Below are 22142 nucleotides of genomic sequence, written 5' to 3'. Positions count from 1 at the left end.
CCGCCCACGCGCCGCGCCACCTCCACCTGGGTCCTGGCTCAGCCCCAGAACCCAGCCCGGGCAGGACCTGGTTTCCCTTTGATTCTTTCGACAATCCCCCCGAGGCTAGTGTTCTCGTCCATTCGTCCACTGAAGGACCCGAGGCTCTGGGCGGCAGGGGACTGTCCCCAGATCAGGAGGCCAGCGGGTGGCAGAGCTGGGAGGAGTGGCAGGTCAGTCTCAGGGGATTTGTCCATCACGCCAGGGGCTCCACCTCACGTCCCCAAGGACCATTCTCTCTGGGACGAGCGCCGTGGGCCCTGACACCATGAAGAGACCCTGGGAAGTGCGGGGCCCCTCTCTGCCCGCCCCCTCCTGGGGGGCCTGCCTGGGAGGCGGGATAGGGGACCCTGATGCACCTCTTTGCCTGGGATCCACCCCGCAGGGTACCGAGGGTGCCTGCCCTGTGCCTGGGAGAGCCTTGCGGCCGCGGATCAAGGGGACAGCTCTCCAGATGGGGGATGGCCTCTGACGCCGAAGGAAAGGAGACGGGAGCCTTGGGCATGAACAAGGGCGAAGAGGAGCCCGAGACCCCGGAGCCGCTGTCTCCACGGAGGCTCTGCGCGGCGCAACCTTAAAGCAAAGTAGTAGAACGAGAGCCTGCGCGGTTGAGAGAAGCCCCGCCCCCCCTCCGGGTGTGGGAGTGTCTGGACGTGCGGAGGCCGGTGCTGCGCGCGGCCCTGCTCAGTGGGGGGCAGGGTCAGCTTTGTGCGTTAGGCTCCTGCTCAGGTGGGGGCATGTCTCCTGGCATCTCTGGCCAGTGTGGCAGGGCCCCTCCCTTCTCACCTGCAGGGGCTGCTGCAGCCGAGGGCGGGTGGAGGATGCCCCTGACAGTCTCCCGCGCTGGGTGCCGTCTGCTCGGGGGATCCTCTCCCCTTGACCCACGGGGAACTCGGACAAGGCACTGCTTGTTTCTTGAGTCCTGCCCCTGCTGAGCTCACAGTGAGCCAGGTGTAAGGAGTATGTTTTGCTTAACGGTGCAAGTCACCATCCTATTGTGACACAGAGGGAGGACTGGGCTGTGACTTTTCCAGCTAACTTGATTCCTTCATAGCACGCAGAAGAAAGAATGGAACAAAACCTTATTGCTTGGGCCATGGACTTCAAATGCAAATAGCAAACGAGGCCAAACAGTTACCAGCAAATGCCTGCAGCGGCCTGAGTGGGAGGCGATAAAGAACCGTGGGGACTGGGGCAAACCCCGGGGCCTGTGCCTCGGTTCCACGGCTCCACGCCCCAGCAGACCCAGGGCACGCGGAGCGCGGGCTGAGGTTGCAGGTCCCCTGCTTATCGTGCAATCAGAAATGTAAATAATTGTGTAGCGTTATTTGGTAGCAGATGAAAATAACCTAAAACACTGGGAAAATAATCTAACACCACTTGTTGTTGGCAAGTCAGAAGCAGAGAAAATAGGCTCACCGCTTGATAGTTAATGCAAAAGTGTTTCTAAGGTATCTACAGCTTGACCTAAATTATTCAGTATAATAGACGTGTAGGAAAAAGTATCTAGGGAGGTGAATATTCTGTGATACAGTTGCACCATTTGGTTTAAGATGGAGAAGTTAAGCAAGGGAAGGCCCAGCTCTCCTGGATCAAGCCTGCACAGCCTTAGGAACGACTGATAGAGCATGTGTGTTCATTACGAAAATAGTCTGTGCTTTCCCATTATGAACTCGGAATCCCTTTCAATCCAGAGAATCCAGGAGAGGCCTACACAGGGCCCACGCTCCTGGGATCGTCTTGGGCTTGGGGCTTCCCCTGCAGCTGCTCTGCAGACGGCACCGCGGCGACCACGGGGGCCCGAGTGGCTCTGGACTCAGCTGCCCGGTGGACTTGCCCTTCGCGCCCCTCTTTGGAAGATTCTGGATCTTGCCCCCTGCATCATCATCTTCGGAAATCATGAACTTCCTGCCCGCAGAGGGAAGCAGATCCAATCCCCTCTGCCTGCACCGTTGTGTTATGGTTCGCTTTGGGTGTTGACGTTGATGTCCCCTCGACAGCCGCCGGCGGCTTCCCTAGGAGCCCGGCCTTGGGCGAGGGAATGAGCACAGCATAGCATTTTGTTTGGGGAGATCGTCCTACATTTTGCTGAGCAGAAATACCACGCGAGGCTAGCCCGGAGAGCTAAAGGGGCTCTGGTTTTTAGAAACCCTGTGTGATCTTCCCGCCCACGTGAGGGTGGGTGCGTCCTCCCCACACCCCGCACAGTGCAGGTGCTCAGCCCGCCCCCGGCCCCACCCTATCACCCCAACTGCTGGCTTCTGAGAGTCCCTCCACCGCACCCCGAGGTGGCGACAGAGAATCTCCGTCTTAGCGATGGAAGAACCGAGGCTCAGAGAGCTTCAACATGGCTCAGCTGATGGGGAAGGACAGGAACGGGGAAGCCTGGGCCTGGCTCTGGAGAAGCAGCCAGGGGTTAAGGGTGATAGGACATCGGGGGTTAACACGACACCCACGGGGCCGGGCGCCTCTGTCTGGAACCGCGGTGGTCTGCTACTGGGAGAAGTGGGTGACGAGTCACTCGGTGGGCAGCCTCTCACTCCCGGCTGGTTAGACCGGTCGAGGCAGGGCCCAGCCGGCGGCCAGGGGGCTGGGGTCCTGGGGCGGAGGAGGCCAGGGCCTCTGGGAGTGATGGCTCTGCAACCAGCGGGGAAGCTGGGCTGAAGCCCCCTCGGGGGCCTCGAGGGTCAAGGGAAGGCTGTGACCCACACCTGAGGACTGCAGGGGCTGCACCCGGCGCGCCGAGTGCGTGTCCGGCAGCTGGGGGACCACTCGCTGGTGGGTGGAAGGGGCCCTTGCACCTGGCGGGCACTTCACGGGAGCCTGCTGTCGTGGTGAGTGTCGTGGGGAGGCGAGTCCTTGTCCTGCCCTCAGGAGGTCACTGTCATGGAAATGAAGGCTGAGGCTCTTCACCTGGGGAGGGACGGAGAGTGGCGTCCACGGTCCCCCTGGGAAGTGCCTCTGCGCAGGCGCGCACGTCAGTCAGGGTTCTTCCCGTCCTAGTGCACAGCTGACAGCTGCCGAGAGCTTACCACGTGCCAGGCCTCCTCCTGACGACCCGGGAGGGGGGCACGACTCTCCCCATTTTGTGGGGGAGGACACAGAGGTGTCAAGTGGCCCCCCTGGGGATGGGGGAGCCCGGAGCAGTCCCCCGGCCACACTATCCCGCGGGGGGGGGGGGGCGGGCCGGGGAGGGGGTGGGGTAAGGACCACAAGCCTGTGGAGGAAGCGACGTGATGTGACTTCTGAAATCTGGGCCGAGCCTGTGGCCCCCTCGCTTGGGGACTCTCTCTCTTGGACCTATTGCTCTGCGGGAGGCTGGCCGCCGTGTCGTGAGGACCCTCGGGCGGCCTGTGGAGGGGCCCGTGGGACAAGGGCCAGAGCCTCCCACCAGCAGCCCCGTGAGTGAGTCGGTGAGTGGATTCTCCAGCCTCCAGGGACCGCAGCCCCTGCTGACGGTTCGCACCCTCGTGAGACTCTGAGCCAGAAACAGTCCCTGATTCTCGACCCTCAGGGAATGTGTGACATTGTAATGTTTGTTCTGTTAAGCTGCTAAGTCCTGGGGTGGTCGGTTACACGGCAGTTGATAACAAGGGCACCCAGGTATGGGCTGCAGGGAGTGCGCTGTGCCTCCAGAGGATGCCCTGTGCTGGGTCACCTCCATGAGCCAAAATGAGGGACAATGTGGAGGAAGAGCGTTTGGGGTGAGGGCAGAGCAAGGACAGCAAGCCATCTGGGACAGGCTGCTGGGGAAGGTGCTGTCTAAAGGCAGGAAGGTGGGCGCGGACATGGGCACCGGGAGAGAGGCCAGAGCCAGGCGGCCCGGGGAGGGACTCGAAATCACCACGGAGCCGGAACACGGACAAGAAGCTCTTAGCTTCTGCACAGAAGCATCCATTTGTCGGAGCTTCCCATAATGCAATGCAAAAGCACCAGGCCTGGGCCACTTTGCAAGATTTAAGTCGCACCGAAGGCAGGGCCGTCGGACTAGCAGAAAGCAGAGCTCCTTCGGCGTCGTGGTCGTGATTTTCACAACTCCACCAAGGCATCCCTTTAAAAAGCTAGCTCTAAGGGTTGAAGACAGTTACATACACATTGAAGAAGCCATCAGTTGTTATTTTTAAAAACCACGGGAAGTCGCTCAGATCCTTTAAAAATCAAACACTAGAATGGCTATCTCAGCCTGCCATGCTTGAAAGCTGCTGCTGACGGACGGGCCAAGGAGGAAGCCCCGCTGAGACGGACCAAAACCAGCTTAGCTGGAGAAAAGTAAAGTGGAATTTCAAATCGAAAGACTTTTGTCCAGTTGTTCTGGGCTAACCGCACCCTCTCACACCTCCTCCCCAGCCCGTTAGGGGCCTGGCCCGGGGCTGAGCTGAGGACACTGTCACCTGGGATGCAGTGGGGCCTGCAGAGCCCTGAAGCCAGCGCAGCACCCACGAGGAGGCCAGTGACTCTAACGCAGTGTGACAACGAGTCGGGGTCTCTGGGGCAGAGCTTCCGGCACCAAGTCTTAAAGGAGGCACACGAGTTGGCAGAACCTCAGCGCTTCCAGATCCCTGTGATGCAAACGGGTCCCAGATCTCCCTCCCCGGGGGCCACGCAGTGAGGCCTTGGGGCTCTGAGCTGTGTGTATGTCATCATTTCCTTTTCCCTGCCACGTCCTGAAATGGCAGGGAGCACGGAGCAAGCAGAGAGGTGACCAGGCCGACAGGACGCGTGTGCTGAGGTGAAACGCAATGAACGGGTACCGACGGTCCGGGCGAAGGGCCTCGAGCAACCCCCCCGTGAGGGGGACGCACGGGGGCACACGGTGCGCAGCGTCAGGGCGGCCGAGTGGGGAGCTAGGCCCTGCCCCCAGCTGGCGTACAGAATTAGAGCCACCTGAGGATGGTCGTCGCAGGGGGGATTTCAGGCTGGAGGGGTCGGTAGGGGCCAAATCGCGGAGGGCCTGGGCAACAATCGGAGAAGCCGCGGGCACCCAAGGGTGCTGGCCGCGCCTCTGAGAGGCGATGTCACGCAGCCCTGGCAGCAGGCGCCCCGGTGCGCGTACATGCCGAGCCGTCCCCACCTCCCCGCCCGGCCCCAGCCCTACCATCTGGCTGCTGTCGGCCACGCCCGCTCCTGTGCTCCTGTCGGGGCATCTCCCCAGCACCCTCACGCTCTCCCACGCTCTCAAATTTCTCATCTCGAGGCCACAGCCCTCTCCAGCGATACTTTAAAGCAAACTCCTTGGAAGAGTTGACTACACAGGCGGACCTTGTTTTACTACGCTTCGCAGATACTGCGCTTCTTACAGATTGAAGGTTTGTGGTAACCCTGCGTTGTCAGGTGATGGTTAGCATTTTTCAGCAACAAAGTCTTTTTAAATTAAAGTATGTATCTTGTTTTTTTAGACATGATGCTGTTGCCCACTTAACATGTTTCCGTAGTCTAACTTTTATACGCACTGGGAAGCCAAAACCTTTGTGACTCACTTTACTACTGCAGTGTTTGTTGCCTTTACTGCATGGTGTGGAAGCAAACCCCCAGTACCTCCGAGGTCTGCCTGCTCCATTCTCTCCTGAATCTGCCGAGGCCTCACTCTGAAGCAAAGCATGGTCAGCACGGCCTCTACGCAGCTACCGTGTCCAGTCTTCCTCATGTCACCTGCCCCCTGCAGCAGAGGGTCACGGCCCTCCTCCGGAAAACCCTCTCTACACATGCCGTCGAGGGCAGGACTCTTGGTTCTCCTCTTACCTCCCGGCAGCTCCTTCCTGGGCTCTGGTTCTTCGCCATCTCACTGACTTGTACGTGTCGTATGTTCCCTGGGCCTGTTCTCTCATGTCCACACTCAGGCTATACCTTTACAAGACATCTATATTCTAACGGCTCTCAAATTCCCATCTCCAGCTGAGATCTCCCCTCAAACTTCAGATCTGTATCTTAAACAGTCCCTTCTGCAATCTTCCCATCTCAGAAAGAAGTTTCTATCTTCCCAATGGCTCTAGATCAAAATCTTTGCATCACCCAACCCCTTCTTTTCTGTACCTCACATCCAACCTGTAGTAGACTAAGTGTTATCGGCTCTACTTTCTAAGTGCGTCTCAAGTCTGGCCAGTCCTCAGGACTTGCAGGGCGGCCACCCCGGGCCATGGCAGCATTCCCTCTGACCTTCACCGCAGGGGCTTCTAACAGGTCCCCCCTACCTTGCCCCACCATCGCCGCTTCTCCACGTGGTTGCCGAAGTGATTCTGTTGAGATATACATCGGATGGACAGCGTTCCTCTTGGGCTCAGTGTGCCTGACAGTCCCTCTGAAGTAAAGCTCCGGACGGCCCTCCACACCCAGGCCCCGCCCCCACCCTGACTTCCTTCCTGCATCCTCGGGGCTCCTCCAGCCCTCCTGTTCCCACCTCAGGATCCTGGCACCTGTTAGCGTCTTGATGTAGCTCATTTCTTTACTTTTCTAGGTCACGGCTGAAACATCACCTTATTATTCCCCTGTGGCCCAAGGTCAAGTCTAACCCCTCTTCCCGTGACTGTGCTCTGTCGCCCCCAGCTCTGTCACTGCCTGGCGTCCTCTGGTTTGCGGGTGATGGCCTGGATCACCCCACTGGGATGTAAGCTCCTCGAGGCAGGAGCCCCTGTGCTCTGTCCTGTGCTCTCACACGCAGGGCGGTGCCCAGCATGTAGCAGGCTCTCAGTAAATGTGTGCTCAGTGAATTTAAGTGATACAGGCGGCACAGTATGAGGCCAAGACTAAGGCAGCGAGAGTGAGGCTGGGAGAAGCGGGACAGACAGGAGGTGAGGTGGACAGTTCGAATCCCTGGGATTTCACTTGCAGCTTTGTGACTGTGTCCGCAGCTCAGGAGGGGAAAAGGCTGCAGGCAGAAAGGGAGCTCAAATTCCTCCCCACTTACGACAGTCTGGCTCCCATCCTAAAGTTCCGGCTTGTTTAGGATTAATTCCACACAGGGGCACTGCCGGCCGCGCTCTGGTGAGCACCCACGCCCACTCACTGCAGCACTGCCGTGGCCCTCTGCCACGCGGGCCTTTATTCCTTGCACTTCTGAGAGGGAGAAACACGTATCTGACAAACGCAAAAGTGCCAACTGCAGGGGTAGAAGATCATGTCTTTAGGGTGCATCACGAGAGGATAAGGAAAAGCAAACCTATCAGAAGTTGTTCTGTGCTTTTAACACAATGCTCCCAACGCGGTACCCTGTAAAAAGTGAACGCCTTGAGGGAATGTGTCTTTGAGGTAAGAAAGTGACAACTTAATGATGCACAAGACTGTTTCTGAAATTCCAAGACTAGGAAGCGTGTTGTGTGGGCTTCTAGCAGAAGGAAAAAAAAGGCATCCTCCCGGGGCGTACTGAATTAAAATCACAAAGCACCAGTAAGTGATGAAAAGAGAAGGAACTGAATAATACTGTCCATGGGGATGATGACCTTTATGTTCCACAACAAAGTACAGAGGCATGAAAATCGGGTTTCTATTCTGACAGTGCCACTGCTTCCCGCAGAAGCCTTCATAATTAACCTTTCACGTGGCCACTTACTTTTGGCATAACATGTTCGTATTTATTGGTCCATAATTGAGTTGGATAAATCATTTTCAAAGCTGGAATTTGTGCTGAGGCTTGACTTCTTGTGAGCTGTGAGTTGCAGCCATATATGGTTCTCAAGTGTGCAGAATTTAGAGCTGGGCTGAAATAACAAGCCTTTGTTTTTCTAGGTTTATATTAAAGTAGAAGAGATTGAAATGGGCAGCCTTTGTTAAGCAATACACAAATCATTTGTTTTCTGTTATGAGGAGACAAAGAGATTGACTTTCTTTCCCTTTCTCAAACAGATTTTCCAAATTAAAAAGCATACCATTTTATAAAACATTTCATGAAACAGAGTTGTACAAAAAAAAAAAAAGTGATTATTTTCAAGTTCTCAAGTGAATTCATTTACTGACTAGGCACGTTGGTGAGTTGATTATTCTTAAGCAGTCCATAATTGCAAGGAAAGTTCCTGAAAGAGAGGAAAATGATATATATTTGTATACTTCAAGTAACAAATTATTTACACTCTGGTGGGAATGGCAGGATTTAGGCAGGGGAAGCAGGCAAACTGAAATTGGATAGAAATGAGAACAACAATGCAAAAGAGAATTGTAGAGATTAAGGACATAAAATATTTGTGTTCAGTAAGGCAGATGAGTGATGAAACAGAATGGTGATGACCAGACTCCTCCCTGCTATGACATGCATGGGTAGGAGGCTTTCAGGATGGCCGTGCCTCTTTGCACACGGAACTTCCTGTACTAAAATGTGCAGCGACTTCCTATGGATACACACTGGCACTGTCCTTGCCTTCCTGTCACCGGAGAAGAGACTCAGCTTTCAGGTATATTTAAACAAAATTTTATTTACTAACACCAAACAATATATTCTGACGTGCTAATTACAACAAAAACTGTTGTTTCAAAACCCAAGGGGCAACCAGAAGGAAACAAAACACAAAACAGAACCTAATCACAAGAGAAGACGCGGCCTTTGCCATGCTTGCTCCTCACTGCTCTGGTCACAGATGCGTGGAGGAGGGGGGAGGGGGAGGGGAGGGGGGGACCATCCTCGAGGCTCCCTGTGATGTGACCCGGCCCCGCCCACCGCTCCCGCCTCCCCCCCCCGCCCCCCACCGGCACCTGCCCCTCAGTTCCCAGCAACTGCTTCCTCGTCCCCAGACACATGAGGCCCCTCCCTTCCTCCCCCACGACCTGCACCAGCATGGCAACTCTGACATCTCCTCCTCCAGCGTCTGCTTCAAGATTTTGACTTTACTCTAAACCCCGCTTCAGGTTTCTCCTCCTCTGTGAAGCCTTTCCCTCCTCGCCCTTCCTCGGCCAGAGCTCGTGACCTGTGCCTCTGCACCCTCTGCCTTCACCTGTCGCGACCGCTCGCGGAGCCAGGGACAGTGAGCCTTGGCCCCCGCACACGGCACCGGCGTGCCAGGACGAACCAGACACAGACAGTTATCTTCAAGGCTAACGCCCAAAAAGGAAACGGCTAACACCGTGCGCCCATCCGTTAGGGTACTGTTCAATTCATCAGTGCCTGTTTCTTGAATGGCTTGATGACTGCGTGCTCTTAAGTTACACATGGCGGGCTTGCTCCTGGCCCCCGAGGACTTCTCAGGGCTGCAGGACAACCCACACATCAATCAACAGATCAGAATCAGGGGTTCGCCACTTGGGTGTTACTGGCCAGTACTCTCAGAGTGAAGAGAGACAAGGGTTCTCTGGGCAGAAGGAGAGAGAGAAGATCTTGAGGAACTGGCAGGCTCTGGATACCCAGAGGAGAGGAGAAGGTGGGCAAAGATACGGCGGACGGAAGGGCCAGCTGGGGGCCGGCTTCCTCAGAAAGACCGTGGGCCCCTTAAGAGCAGAGGCCTCCCCTTCCCCGGGTGCGTCCACAGTGCTGAGCACAGGGCCCGCCACTGCAGGTCGGCCTTAGAATCCATCGGCTCGTGAAAGGAGGCTCCAGGAGTGAGGAGACCAGCGGGAGCCTGAGGAAGGCTGGTCTTTCACCATCCCTGTAGGACACAGCCGAGCGCCCAGAGCTGTCCTCACTCACTTGCTCACACGGGGATCCAGCCCACCACGTGCCCACCTCCGTGGGAAGGAAAGACCACTGTGAACCCACTCTGCGCGGGTGAGTTTTCTGGGTGGCCGCCCCCCCCCCCCAGCAGGTGCTAACAGTTGTACGTGGTGATGGAGAGTATAGCACTGAGGGTTCAAGTTTCCTTCAGAAAAGCATATTAAGATACACCATTACCTCTACGGGGAGCAATACAGTAATAACTCTAAGAAAATGTAATGACTCAATAAATCTACCTTAGAAACTTATTCTACAGATGTAAGAGAACGTGCACAAGAACAGAGATGAAGGGCTGTGCTTTCTAGCACTGTCTTTAATGAATGCAAAACACTGGAAGCAAAACTACTTGTCAACAGTTGTTTAAATTATGATGTGTTCATATAAATATTATTCAGCCAATAAAAAGAAAAACATACCTTTAGAATTTAAAATGATAGAAAACGAACTCAAAGGTATACTCTAAAGTGAAACAAGGCAGGTATAAAACAGTGTACTGTTCTGTATGTTAAGAAACAGTAACCATTAGTCTGTGAAGAAGCAAAGCACATGTTTTTCTATCTCTGAAAAAAAAACAAAAAAACCCCCCCAAAAAACCCAAGACCAACAGCTGCCTCTGGGTGCTTGAGGGCAGGGGTGGGAATTAAGACCAACTTTTCATTGTACCCTTTTTCCAAAGTTTTGGATTTTGTACCAAGCACATGCTATCACCTACTAAATATAGGGCATGTTTTTGTTTTCCAACTTCTCCTTTTCCACTGAAAAAGCCAATGGTTACAGAAGTCAATTATCTCATTTCCACTGATAAACCGAACTAACAATGAGAAGGGCTCAGTGTCAGTATTTTAAGAATTACAGCGTCGTTTGCTCATTAATTCATTCAGTCATTCGCCCCTCAATGAGCACTGTCAGCCCCCGCTTTGCGCCAGGCACCTCGCTGGGATCTGGACGGGAAGTCAAATGAGACGTGGTTCCGTCTTTAAAGAACCTGAAGTGGTGCCGCTGGTGAGAAAGACAAACACGTCAACAAGTGAGCAGAGATCGGCTTCAGGAGGGCACCTCCAGCCCCGCGCCCGTCACAGCGGTGTCTGCTCATCTGTTCCACCTCCGTGTTCTGAGAGCCTGTTAGGTGCTAGGAAGTGTGGCAGTGAGCAGATGTGGGGAGGTGAGGAAAGGCGTGGATCTTGCCCTGGTGGTCGGGTGAGCTCTTACATACGTGCATATGCAAACAGCAACATTTAACAACCTGGTAAATTCTCTTCCAGTGGAAGAATGACTCTAACTTGACCCGATGAAGCCGGTGAAGTCCTAATCTACACTGTCCCGTACCAGGAGACACCACGCCACCTTGTTCATTTCACTCACCACCTACATGACGGCTGTGCTAAGCCATGGTACCTGCACTGAAGATGTTCACATTCGGGGGGGTGGGGGGTGGGGATGGAGAGGAGACTAAACAGTCAATCGTAGGACCCCATTCTGCAGATGAGGGCCCTCCAGTAGGGATTCTGCACCCAGGGAGATGTGGAGACACTGGGCCAAGGAAGACTTCCTGAGCGAGGTGACGCTTCAAGTCTCACTCCAAAGTTGGACGGACCAGTACTGACCAGCTATATCGAGAGCTGGGGAGAAGAGTAAGGAAATGTGATTTCAGGCAGACAATGGCACAGATATCCAAACACCGCGAAGGGTACTCGAGAGCAAGGCTGCAGCAGAGCAAGGCTGAGAGCGGCACGGCGGGTGGGGGAGCGGCTGGAGGCGCAGGCCGGGCCAGGATGGTGCGCTGGGAGCCACGGAAGGACTCACACTAAGACGCGAAAAACAGGCACAGCAGTGGGTGCTGGTTCCTGAAAGATAACTGGATTCCTGGAACAAGAATCCCATCCAGAATCAGCTTCAACCGGAAAGGATTTTCCATTAGATAAGCGGAGGATGGAATTCAGATTTTAAAATGTTCCACAGCCTTCCTCAAAGATGGAAACAGAATCAAGCATAAAGTAGATTTTGTTATTTTAAACATAATGATGGATTTTTTCTTTTCTATTCCTACAATATAAATCAATATAAATAGTACATCACTATAAATAGTAGATATGATTTGCATATAAAATAACTAACTTTATTATTTATACTTATCACATATAACCTGTAAAGCAGCTGAATTTGGTTTATTAGATTTTTGACTACGTTTTAATTTTTTTCTTCAAATCATCTGTTTTAAATTCTGGGACCTGTCTCTCCGTACACAGTGACTAGAGTCACTGTCTAATTTTGAGTTAGACTATTACTATTTACATGAGTGATTTTTTTTCTTCCTTCTTTTGGGTCTCTGTGAACTATTCCTAACCATTCCTAACACGGCCTATTAACGAATCATATTGATCGCACCGACAATGTCATTCTTTCACAGTCACTCTCTTGCTCAACGCTTTCGGCTGCCAAATCCTGTGCTAAGAGATGGAACAAAAGGATGGAAAGGTTAGCCCCCCCCCCCCTTTTTAAGGCTCTCACCATCTGGCTATCAGATCAATAACCAGTGCAAACAGAGGTCTGTACAAAGTTCCTGCTGGAACACAGGCTGAAAAAGGCACCACCTCTGCCTAGGGGATATTTATTACATTTCAACGTGGGCTCACCGTATTTAAGCTTCTTAGCAGGACTTGCAAGATCCTTCATTATGTGCCCCTTTGCCCACACAGACAGCATCATCTACAGCTTTCTCTAATTACCTAAACAATCGAAATTTCCTAGATAACTGTGTTTTCTTATAATCCAAGTATCTACATAAAGCAACAAGCAAGAGCACGTACCTAGCTTTGTGCCAGGCATGCTTCTAATCCTCACAGCTATACTGAGCTAGATTCCACGACTGTGTCCACTGTACGGATGGGGAAACCGCAGTGGAGACTGAAGTCCAGTAAGGTTAAGTGACAAAGCTGGTAAATGACAGAGCTGGGTACAACCGCTCCCAAGAAGACCTTCCCACATGGTTGCCTTCCACTGGCCCTTACAGCCCTGCTGGCACCCGTCCCACCTCTGCCACCCCGCCTGGCGTCCATGTCTCTCCCACGCTACATCTGTCGCCGCCCAGTCACTGGCGCCTGACTGGCCCACTTCGCCAGCAGACTGTTGTCACCACTGCGTCTCCACTGCCTGCAGCATAGCAGATGCCCAGCCAACGTGTCTGCATGAACGCCGGTACTTACTCAACTTGCAATGTCTTGAACAAAGCAAGATTCAGAACCTAACTACAGCCAAAGAATCTCTCCAGGGAGGAATGTGGGGCAGGGTGGGACAGAAGCAGAGGGGCGTCTGCCAACACTCAGTGCTGTGAGGCTTACTTCTAGGAATACGAGGCGACATAAGAATTAGCCCCTGCCCTCAAGGAGCCTTTAATCTAATGGGAGAGCGAGTGCTAGCCCAGAGAGCGGACAGTGTAACGGCACGGTTAGGACAAAGACTCTGGATCAGAGTGGGTGGTCCAAAACTGTCTCTACCAGTCACGGGGCCTGGGGTCCCACACGGTGATCTCACCCCTTGAAGCCTAAGCATCCTCCTCCGCAAAATGGAGATGACACGCACCTTCTTAGCGTTGTGAGGATTCAATGAAGTCATTTACAGAAAGCGATTAAGCACAGACATGGTCATAATGGCAACTTATAACCAATCTGAGTCATATGGTATCAACACTAAAACGCAGAAGTATAAACCAAGCACACTATTTCAGAGAGCACGGAGGGATCGTGGTTTCACTGCTAAAGACACGGAAGGGAGGGTGTGGGGCCGAGTCCTGAAGGATGGGCATGGTTTCTAGGGGCAAAGCCCCAGGGGCAGCAAGTGCTGGTGTGTCCTCTACCACCTCCATCCATGCTGAACTACTTGAGCGTAAGGTCCACGTCCTATAGACGTGCATCTGGGGAAGAACTCGCGCTCAGTAAACGTTGTCAAATGAGAAGATACACGAATCCCAGGGGGGTAGACAAAGGCCAGGGGAAAGATCTGGGAAGGATGCAGGGTGCGCTCAGGGACAGGAGAAGGCTGCTTGTCTGCAAGTCCTCCTACTGAAACAGGGAGAAATGAGGCTCAGTAGAGTATTTGCCGAATAAGGGAAGCCTTAGAAAGCCAAGCGGAAGAGCTCCTGTCCAAGAGCATTCCTGGTGGTTCCTGACCTTTCTGGCTCACAACCCCTTTTTACAGTCCAATGGAGCTGTGGATTATTTAATAAAATGAAAATAAACATAACATTGAACAAGTCCCATGAATTAGCTCTGAAGACTATCTGGGGATTTACCCTCCAGGGACCTGTCCAAAATTTCTGATTAAAGAAACCTACACTTACTATTCAATATGCCAATTGCTAAAAAAAAAAAAAAAAAAAAAATTATTTATTAAATAGTGAAAAAATTTCAATATAACATCACGAATTGAAAAAATATGTGACATACCACATTCCCTTTCTGTACAAGAAGAGAAGCACCAAAAAAAAAGACCCAAACCCCCAAAAACAAACAAACAAAAAAGAAACAAAAAAAACCAGAACGCTTATTTTGACTTATGAGAGTGAAGAGAACTATTTTCTTCCTAAGAGTAATTTAATTATCTCAGGTTAATTTTGGTGATTAAGGAAAAAAAAAGCTCATATATTTCCCCTTCATACGAAACATGCATGTTCAACTTCAACAATTAAACTCTGCGTTACTGTTATCACCTTCCAGGTTACAACACACTCTCACAACACTGCCTCACTTAATGCTCAGAGCAACTGCGAGAGATGAGCGAGGTCCTCCCTGGGCTGAGTCCAAAGGGGGTCTTGGCCAGCGTCACCCAGTGAGGGGCAGGGCTCAGATACACACACTCTTAAGTAAGAGTCTCTGGAACGTCGGGGCCTAAGCAGTGTTTCTGACGGTGTAGGAAAAAGCAAGAATATCTAAAAAGTGAGACCTGATTAAGGACACCTTTCCTTCACAGATGCCTATTTTTAAAATTTTATGAAACAATTTTATAAAATACACCTCATCATATTTATCTTATTAAAAGCAATAATCTGTTTTGCAAAACTCAAAGTAGAAAAGGACACATACACAAATCATACTTTCACAAGCTTAAGATGATTACTGTCAAAAATTTCCAGCATATCCATGTAATATTTTGCCTATGAATATATATAGAGAGAATGTATACAGTCTATTTTTTAAAAATAAAATTGGGGGCTTCCCTGGTGGCGCAGTGGTTGAGAATCTGCCTGCCAATGCAGGGGACACGGGTTCGAGCCCTGGTCTGGGAAGATCCCACATGCTGCAGAGCAACTAGGCCCGTGAGCCGCAACTACTGAGCCTGCGTGTCTGGAGCTTGTGCTCCGCAACGAGAGGCCGTGACAGTGAGAGGCCCGTGCACCGCGATGAAGAGCGGCCCCCGCTCGCCGCAACTAGAGAAAGCCCTTGCGCAGAAACAAAGACCCAAAACACAGTCAAAATTAAATAAATAAATAAAATTTAAAAAATAAAAAAATAAAATAAAATAAAATAAAATAAAATTGGGACGACAGTATTGCTAGCGGTAAACTGCTTTTTCACTTGATACTTTTGAAAAACTTTTCATGCTACCGACTAGCCTGTTACGTTTTTACTGAGGAAAGTAACAGAGTTACTTACACAGTGTGACCGGCCGAGCCTCCCACCTCTGCAGCTTACGCAGAGCTCCCTGGGTCTGACTTGCTTACATTCAGGAAGTTAGTTAGCCACGGTCACTAGTGCTGGTGGTGGGAACAGTGTGGGAAATGTTCCGCGCGACTTCAGAGAAGCACATCAAATGACTGGAACAGAGGCACTCACCTGTGTCTGCTGGACGGACACAACCTTCCTTTCACTTTCCAAGATGGCCAACACTTCCTAACAAAAGAAAAGACCTTTTTACTCAAAGAGAAGGAAACCCCTCAGGAAATAAAAAATCAAACATTTTACATAATCTACAATTAAAAAAAAACTTAGCCAAATGATTAAAGAAAAACTTTATTAAATATTTGTCAGTTTTAAGAAGTGCCCTCAATTACTAACCAAAGAATGTATATTACAAACAACTAGTTATGAGGTTTTACATTTGTTTAATAGGGAATAATTGGCCCCAATTAAACTGACTAAACTAAGGCTTTTTAGATTACTAAAACAAATTAAACTTTTTAAAATGAGAATTTAGGTGATCTTAAAACCTTTCTAAAATGGATAATGAAACTTGCTAAGTTGTAACCTCCCTGGTTTTATTAGTTATATTAAGATAAATTAAGTGAGATTAAAATCTTATTTGATTTATTTACCTTTGAAAATGAAGACCGTTTAAGGGTTACACATCCTCAGCCTTGGCGAGTGCGACCTCAATTAGTCAAGTCAGAATGTCTTTAAAAGCTTTGTGCTTATTGCTTCCAGCATGGAGCGAGGTGTTCATTAAGGTACCAAAATTCTCATAAAAAATCCAAAGTTGCACTAGTGAAAAAACGCTCAACAAGATGAAAACTGATCACATCTTTTTCAGAAAATCAGTAGTTATTTTAAAACCAGTTTTTAAACAAGATTTGGTTTTGCGTAGTTTTTAACGTGCCACTCAAGCAGCTTGATACCATTTGGACTCTTTAAACAGCATTTAAATCTACGGTGAGTATATAATGGTACATTTAATTTTATACCATGTTTTAAATAAGTTGTACAATGTTTAGTGTGACCCTTTTTTGACAAGCGTTGTTAAATGAATCCTTTCCCTGTTTACGACTATTTATGAAGGCCTTTTTAAATAAGAGAGACATGAAACTGTTAGCTCACACACACAAAATTTCTTTCAAAAGTTTATTTAGTATCAAGCAAGAGGAGACTTTGCTTAACACTACAGAACATTTCAAGACTTGAGTTACAAAAGAATACCACATTATTTGCACTTGTAATTGGCTTCCCTTTTTACGCATGTTGGCAAGAGAAAAAAAAAAACTAGCATATGGCTGAAAGATAAAATAACTAAATTTCTATGGAAACCTTTAAAATGAAAGGTGAGGCTTATGTTAAAAGGATGGATTAACATATTTAGTAAACCTATCTTTTTTGTTTAACACTAGTTAATCAAAGTTATTTTTTTTCCTTTTGATGACCTATTTTTTCATATACAGACTGGAAATAACAAAATTTTACATGTCTTTTTTTTTTTCTTTTTTCTGCCCAGGTTGATGTTTCAACAAAGTAATTTTAAATTCCATCCATTCAGATGTTAAGCATTTTGATTTATTTAAAAAGGGATTGTTCATAGAAAACAATTACTTTGAACAGTATACAGGACTGGTGGAGACTGGCTATGTCACAACATCAGACAGTACAATCAGTATCTGCTGTATGGCTGGTCTCTGTAGACGCCCTTTGCTGTCCTCGCCGAGGGTGCCTTGTGTCTTGAGTTTGTCCACTCCTCTTGCCCTAAAGTCAGTCAGATCAATCACAGTTAGACCATTGCCAGGGATCCCACTGGCTTCATTTTTCAGAATCTAACTTAGCCCTGAACCAGCGGTAGATGCCATACTGAAGGTATGTATCCCCCGAGGTCCTAAAAAAACCCAAGGGAATTCGTTTTAAAAAAAAAAAAAAAAATTACGAACACAATGGAAAATGGTCCTCTCACTAGCAAAACCTACCAGCCTGGGAAGACAAATAATTTTTGTATCTTAAATGGCAACCAACTTTGCAGGAAATTCCTTTCGGCCACTCATTTAACAAATGCAAACTCAAGCAGCAAATTGAACTGCCTCTTGCTAAACGTGAAGACATCTATGGATGGGAAAGAGAATGGGAAAAGGGTCACTTGGATTTCTTCTTCAAAAACAAAGAAAACACAGATAAAAATTTGTGAAGGCAAAAGGAGAGCAAACTGGAGCGCAAAATGGAAACGGGCAGCTTGGGAGGGGGAAATGATGCCTCGTTCTCCACAGGTCCTTCAAAGAGTCAATGAAGGTTGTACTGGGTGGAGAGTTATGCCTCAAAAATACTTCCTGGATATGAAATAATCTCAATGACAATGTCAAATTGCTTTCATCCTGGTACTAAATCCATACCGAACGATGTTATTTGTAACAGGGGGACATTCAATCAGCCCCCATCTCTGGGCCGTCAGTGAGTGATCTGCGGGTCTTTGACAACAAGCAGTTAACATCCATGCTGCAACACACTGCGCTTTAAAAGCCATGCCTCCGTGGAGACCAATTTAAAAAAGCTGTGAAGGAAAAAACGCTGAAAATGACCTCTTATTTGATACAAACATGCAATCAACGTCATTCCCTCCAGCTAACTTGCATCAATTTAAGTAGACAGCATTCAGCAAGCCAAGGTATTTCTCTGAAGCGTCTGTTACGAATAACAACAACAACAAAAATAACCAAGGTGCGCTCATCAAGGCTTGGGGCAGGTGATACAACAAAATGCACTTCAAAGGGAACACTGGCAAATGGTTTTTCAGTTATGTTCAGAGAAATGTCATAACATCCATTTAACGAGAATCCTGATTCACTCGCACTGGGCACTAAGCATTCATCAGAGCTTTGCAACTGACTGAGGCTTCACATTCTCTGATCTCTGCCCCGTGGCAAAGGAGCTTCTTAGTATGGTTAAGTTGCTGCCGCCAATGCTTTTAATTAAAGCTGTCGTCCTTCTGCATGTTGAGACTCTGGACATGGGTTCCCCGGCATCTCGGCCAGCTCCCACTGAAATGAGTGGGGTTTCGATGTCTCCCCGTAAGCCTGAGAGAGCGGTGCATCTCCTTCCCAGCTCAGTGCTTCCGTAACCTTTACTGAATGATTCTCACCGTAATGTTTTTAGAGGATTTGAGATTGCGAATAAATTAAAATATAAAGATGGGGGTGGTGGAATCACTGTAGGGCTGTAGTCTCAATTGCTTCATTTTCTTTACTGTCAAGAAGCAAAGACACTTCAAAGAGATCCATTCTATCAAGTGTCTGCCGTTTGGCACACTGTTCAATAGTGAGAAAATCAGCACATGGCAATCATCCCAAACAGAAAATCTAAGTTTAGAATCTGAATTCCTGTAATCTTCTGCAAGTCTTCAGTCCTCTTTAAAAATTAAATTTAAACCTTAAGGAGCTTCTGAAGATAGCTAGATAAGCACAGATGAACCGAGAGGGAGCTGCTGTCTCAATTTCGGTCTGTATGAGATTTCCCCTGAGTTAAGATCTTCAAGCTGTTTCTATGACCTTTTCTATTTACGGCTCCACTCTGGCCATTTACTCACCGTAGGAATCGTAAGTCTCTTCACTGAGTCCGTGTCCATAATCATAGTAATCAGCACCACTGTATTGAACAAAACAAAACAAGCAGAGAAAGACGAAAACATAGTTAGGACAAACTGACTTGCCTGTGAGTTTAAATCATACTCGAGGAAGAATTCTAAAACTTAAAGATAACTAATAAAGGGCAGGGATAAACACTGAAAGGAATTCCCACAGAGAAGACAGAGGCCTGTGGCCTGAGAGGAGACGCATGTGCGGTGGACAATCACAGCCTGTGCACCCGGAACCTGGGCTGGGCTCGTGTGAGGGGCAGGGGACAGGAGGAAGGACAGCCACGGCTTCTTTCCAACTGATGCAAAGTCCACGGAAGGCACAAACCTACGGACCAGACAACTCGATGCTGTGTGACCCGTGGGCAGTTCACTTTACAATAAAGTAACACCATTACGGGATGAAACATTTTACTTGCCCAGCACCATCCCGTTCCCATCGGGAGTGGCTGCCCAGCTGGAGGACTGTGTGTGACAGGGGCGGGAAAGGCCCCTGCGGTCCAGTCACCAGCCCTGGCCAAGTCTGTGAGGACAGAGGCCAGGAATCTTTCCAAAGCACAGGCACAGCTGTATTCCAAGGCACAACATCCCTGAGACACCGGGAGGGAGGGGGTCTGGCACCACGGCCATTCTGTAGACGATGCAAAACAGGCTACACACACACACACACACACACACACACACACACACACACACACACACACACACACACACACACACACACACACACACACACACACACACACACACACACACACACACACACACACGAAGGATGTGAACTAGGCATAACCTTTCACAGGAACGAATCTGTGGAAAATCTGGATGACTCGACCACGGCGGGTATGATCCAGTTTCTAATGCTATTCTGAGCATCGGAGGAGGGCTTTCACGCACTCTCTCCTGCTCTCCCCTTTCCCCCTCTTCTTAATTTTGTAGGGAAACAATCATCCTGAATTTGTTATCTTGGATTGTCCTGGAAATAAACATTCTCATTATTCCAACTTGATGCAATCAAGTAAGAAATTCTAATCAAAACGGAAAATGATCAGCTCAGCTCAGCAACACCCTAGGACGACACGGAGTGAGTAATAAAATCCATGCTGTGGGCGTCGCCTTGCACCAGCTCCGAGCAGCCGTCACCTCAGCTCCTGAGGTGAGAAAGCAGGGCTGCCGTGCCCATCTTACAGGCAAGGATACTGCAGATCACAACAGCTGGGAGGCCAGCCTAAAATCTCACAGGGAACATACAGGCGACACAACCAGCGAGACCCGCACCTGGTCCTCTCCTCCCACCTTTGGTTTCTCAGGTAAATATCACCAGAGGCTAATCATCAACTCCGCTGACTGCAGCCCAAGGAGGCAGGTCCTATGAGGGAAAGGGCCCGAGGCGGGGAGCTGCGAGCCCGTCTGCCTCAAGCCTGTGGGGACGGCGCCTCCTTCTGCTGGAAATGTGCCCCTTCCCTCTCCTTCCAAGCGCCTCCCACCCACTCTTTAGCCTAACTGCCACTTCCTCAGAGCACACTGCCACCTCCCAGGGTTGGGTGTGTCCCCGTCACAGCCCTTCCTCCGTGTCTCACCCCTCTCCTGGCCCCCACGGGCCCTCGCTCTCCAGGAACTGAGTGCCTGGGTACAGAGGAAGGGGCACCTCCGCCCTCTGCTGTGTCTGGACAAGACGGCGATGCCTGAGCACGTTCTGAGAGCCCCGGTGAAGCTGAAGACGGGGTGAGCGGTGGGCGTGGCGTGCCGGGCACAGAGGCGGAAGCGGGCTGCAAGCTGAGCGTCTGTAAGGAGTCGTGTTAAGCAGGGTGAATAAGCATTGATAAAAGGCCTGCGCTGGGATGTTCCTCAGCACAGAATGCTTCCTCCACGCGCAAACACAGGCCAGATTCTTGTTATTCTGGTTTCATCACGTCCTCAAAAGCTAATCAATACACTGCACCAGGCCGGTGACGGTGTGAGCTTTCTGGCCTGGAGTGTGCTGCGGGCTCCGCTGGCTGCTTTAACTGGAGCCCAGGAACAGAGCAGTCCCTCCCACGGCTGACCTATTACACCAGGCAGCGATCTGCAATTTTTCCGAGGACAGCTGAGAGCTGGCACTCACTCCTAGAGAAGCCCGGGAAAAGGAAGGGAGCCTGAGAGGAGTGGACTTTCCTGAGCTGGACCCCTGCCGTCCTGACGGCTTCTCCACAGGCACGAGCCCACGGGTCTACGTGGAATCGCTGTGCTTCTACAGACGAGGCTCGGTGAGGGCGCCCCCCTCCCAGAGTCACACAGCTCATGGGGCAGCAGCTGTGCTCAAGGCTCAGGACGCGCCTCTGCCCCGTGCTGAGCACCTACCCACGCTAGAAGCGGACGGCGCGTGCCGTGCCCGGCCCCCTTAATCCGGTGGTTCCTGCTTGACTCCCACCTGCTCTGCCACTCTTCCAGAATGTCCTATTCGCTCCCCTGGGGCTTACGTGATCCCTCTTCATGCTTGGAGACAGAAGTCAGGGTCCACGCGAAACCCAATGCCATACGATCACGGCAAATTCTAACTGCCTAGTTCTCTCTCTGGTCTCAAATTCCTCCTCTCCCTTTCTGTAGTCCTAATTTTCCATCCAAGTATTATACACATTTATGGCGAGAAGAAAAGAGGGACTAGCTGAAAAAGGAACAGAGAGACCTTCATATTCAAGAAGGAAAAAAATCCAGCAAAAACAAGCAACAGCAAAAAAATACGGCATCCCTACCTCTTAAGATTAAATAGCTTTCAATACGAGAACCGCTATTAAAGTAGAAGGTTTTTCTCGTCTTGCGGATAGAAATTTAGAAGCGGAACTTTTGATAAAATGTCATTGCCAAATACGGGTCAAGACATCTGAGTCTAAAACCTGGGCCTCCCAGGGCTGGGCGGACTTGGGGCAGCTGCCCACCCTCCCGCTGAGTCTGCGTGCCCCTCCCCCTGCCGAATCCCGCTGCGCTGGGCTGCCCAGACTCTGGCCAGAGCAGCCCTAACGTTCTCCATGGCTCATGTACAGCATCTGGACACAAGCAGTCAACATAAATTCTCATTTTGTTGAAAATAAATTGGCTATTGCTTCTGGAAAACTCAGCACTAAATTAAATGAACCTCAGTCTTCTTTCCAAAGGTCAGAAGTTACATCATAATGGCTCCTTAGAC

The 22142-nt window shown here is 50.1% G+C and overlaps 1 protein-coding gene across 16 annotated transcripts in view; it reads right to left on the bottom strand.

The window, feature by feature from the left end:
* The window catches only part of KHDRBS3 (KH RNA binding domain containing, signal transduction associated 3), a 201825-nt gene that overhangs the window by 18582 nt on the left and 161101 nt on the right, over nucleotides 1-22142 (bottom strand). For 9 of the 16 annotated variants that reach the window (XM_060127369.1, XM_060127370.1, XM_060127355.1 and 6 more), the window contains 3 exons: nucleotides 18932-18990; nucleotides 15975-17109; nucleotides 15496-15552 (listed from right to left, as the gene is read on the bottom strand). In XM_060127369.1, the coding sequence (XP_059983352.1) occupies nucleotides 17018-17109; nucleotides 18932-18990 (151 nt within the window). In that variant the 3' untranslated portion in view covers nucleotides 15496-15552; nucleotides 15975-17017. Of the gene's footprint in view, nucleotides 1-7459; nucleotides 8043-15495; nucleotides 15553-15974; nucleotides 17110-18931; nucleotides 18991-22142 lie in introns of those variants that run through there. The other 7 variants (XM_060127362.1, XM_060127373.1, XM_060127361.1 and 4 more) reach the window with 4 other exon arrangements.

This window comes from Lagenorhynchus albirostris, chromosome 17 (assembly GCF_949774975.1).
Source record: "Lagenorhynchus albirostris chromosome 17, mLagAlb1.1, whole genome shotgun sequence".
In the NCBI taxonomy this organism is placed as follows: Eukaryota; Metazoa; Chordata; class Mammalia; order Artiodactyla; family Delphinidae; genus Lagenorhynchus; species Lagenorhynchus albirostris.
The sequence above is the reverse complement of the archived record's forward strand: the minus strand, read 5'-3'. Positions and strand labels throughout refer to the sequence as shown.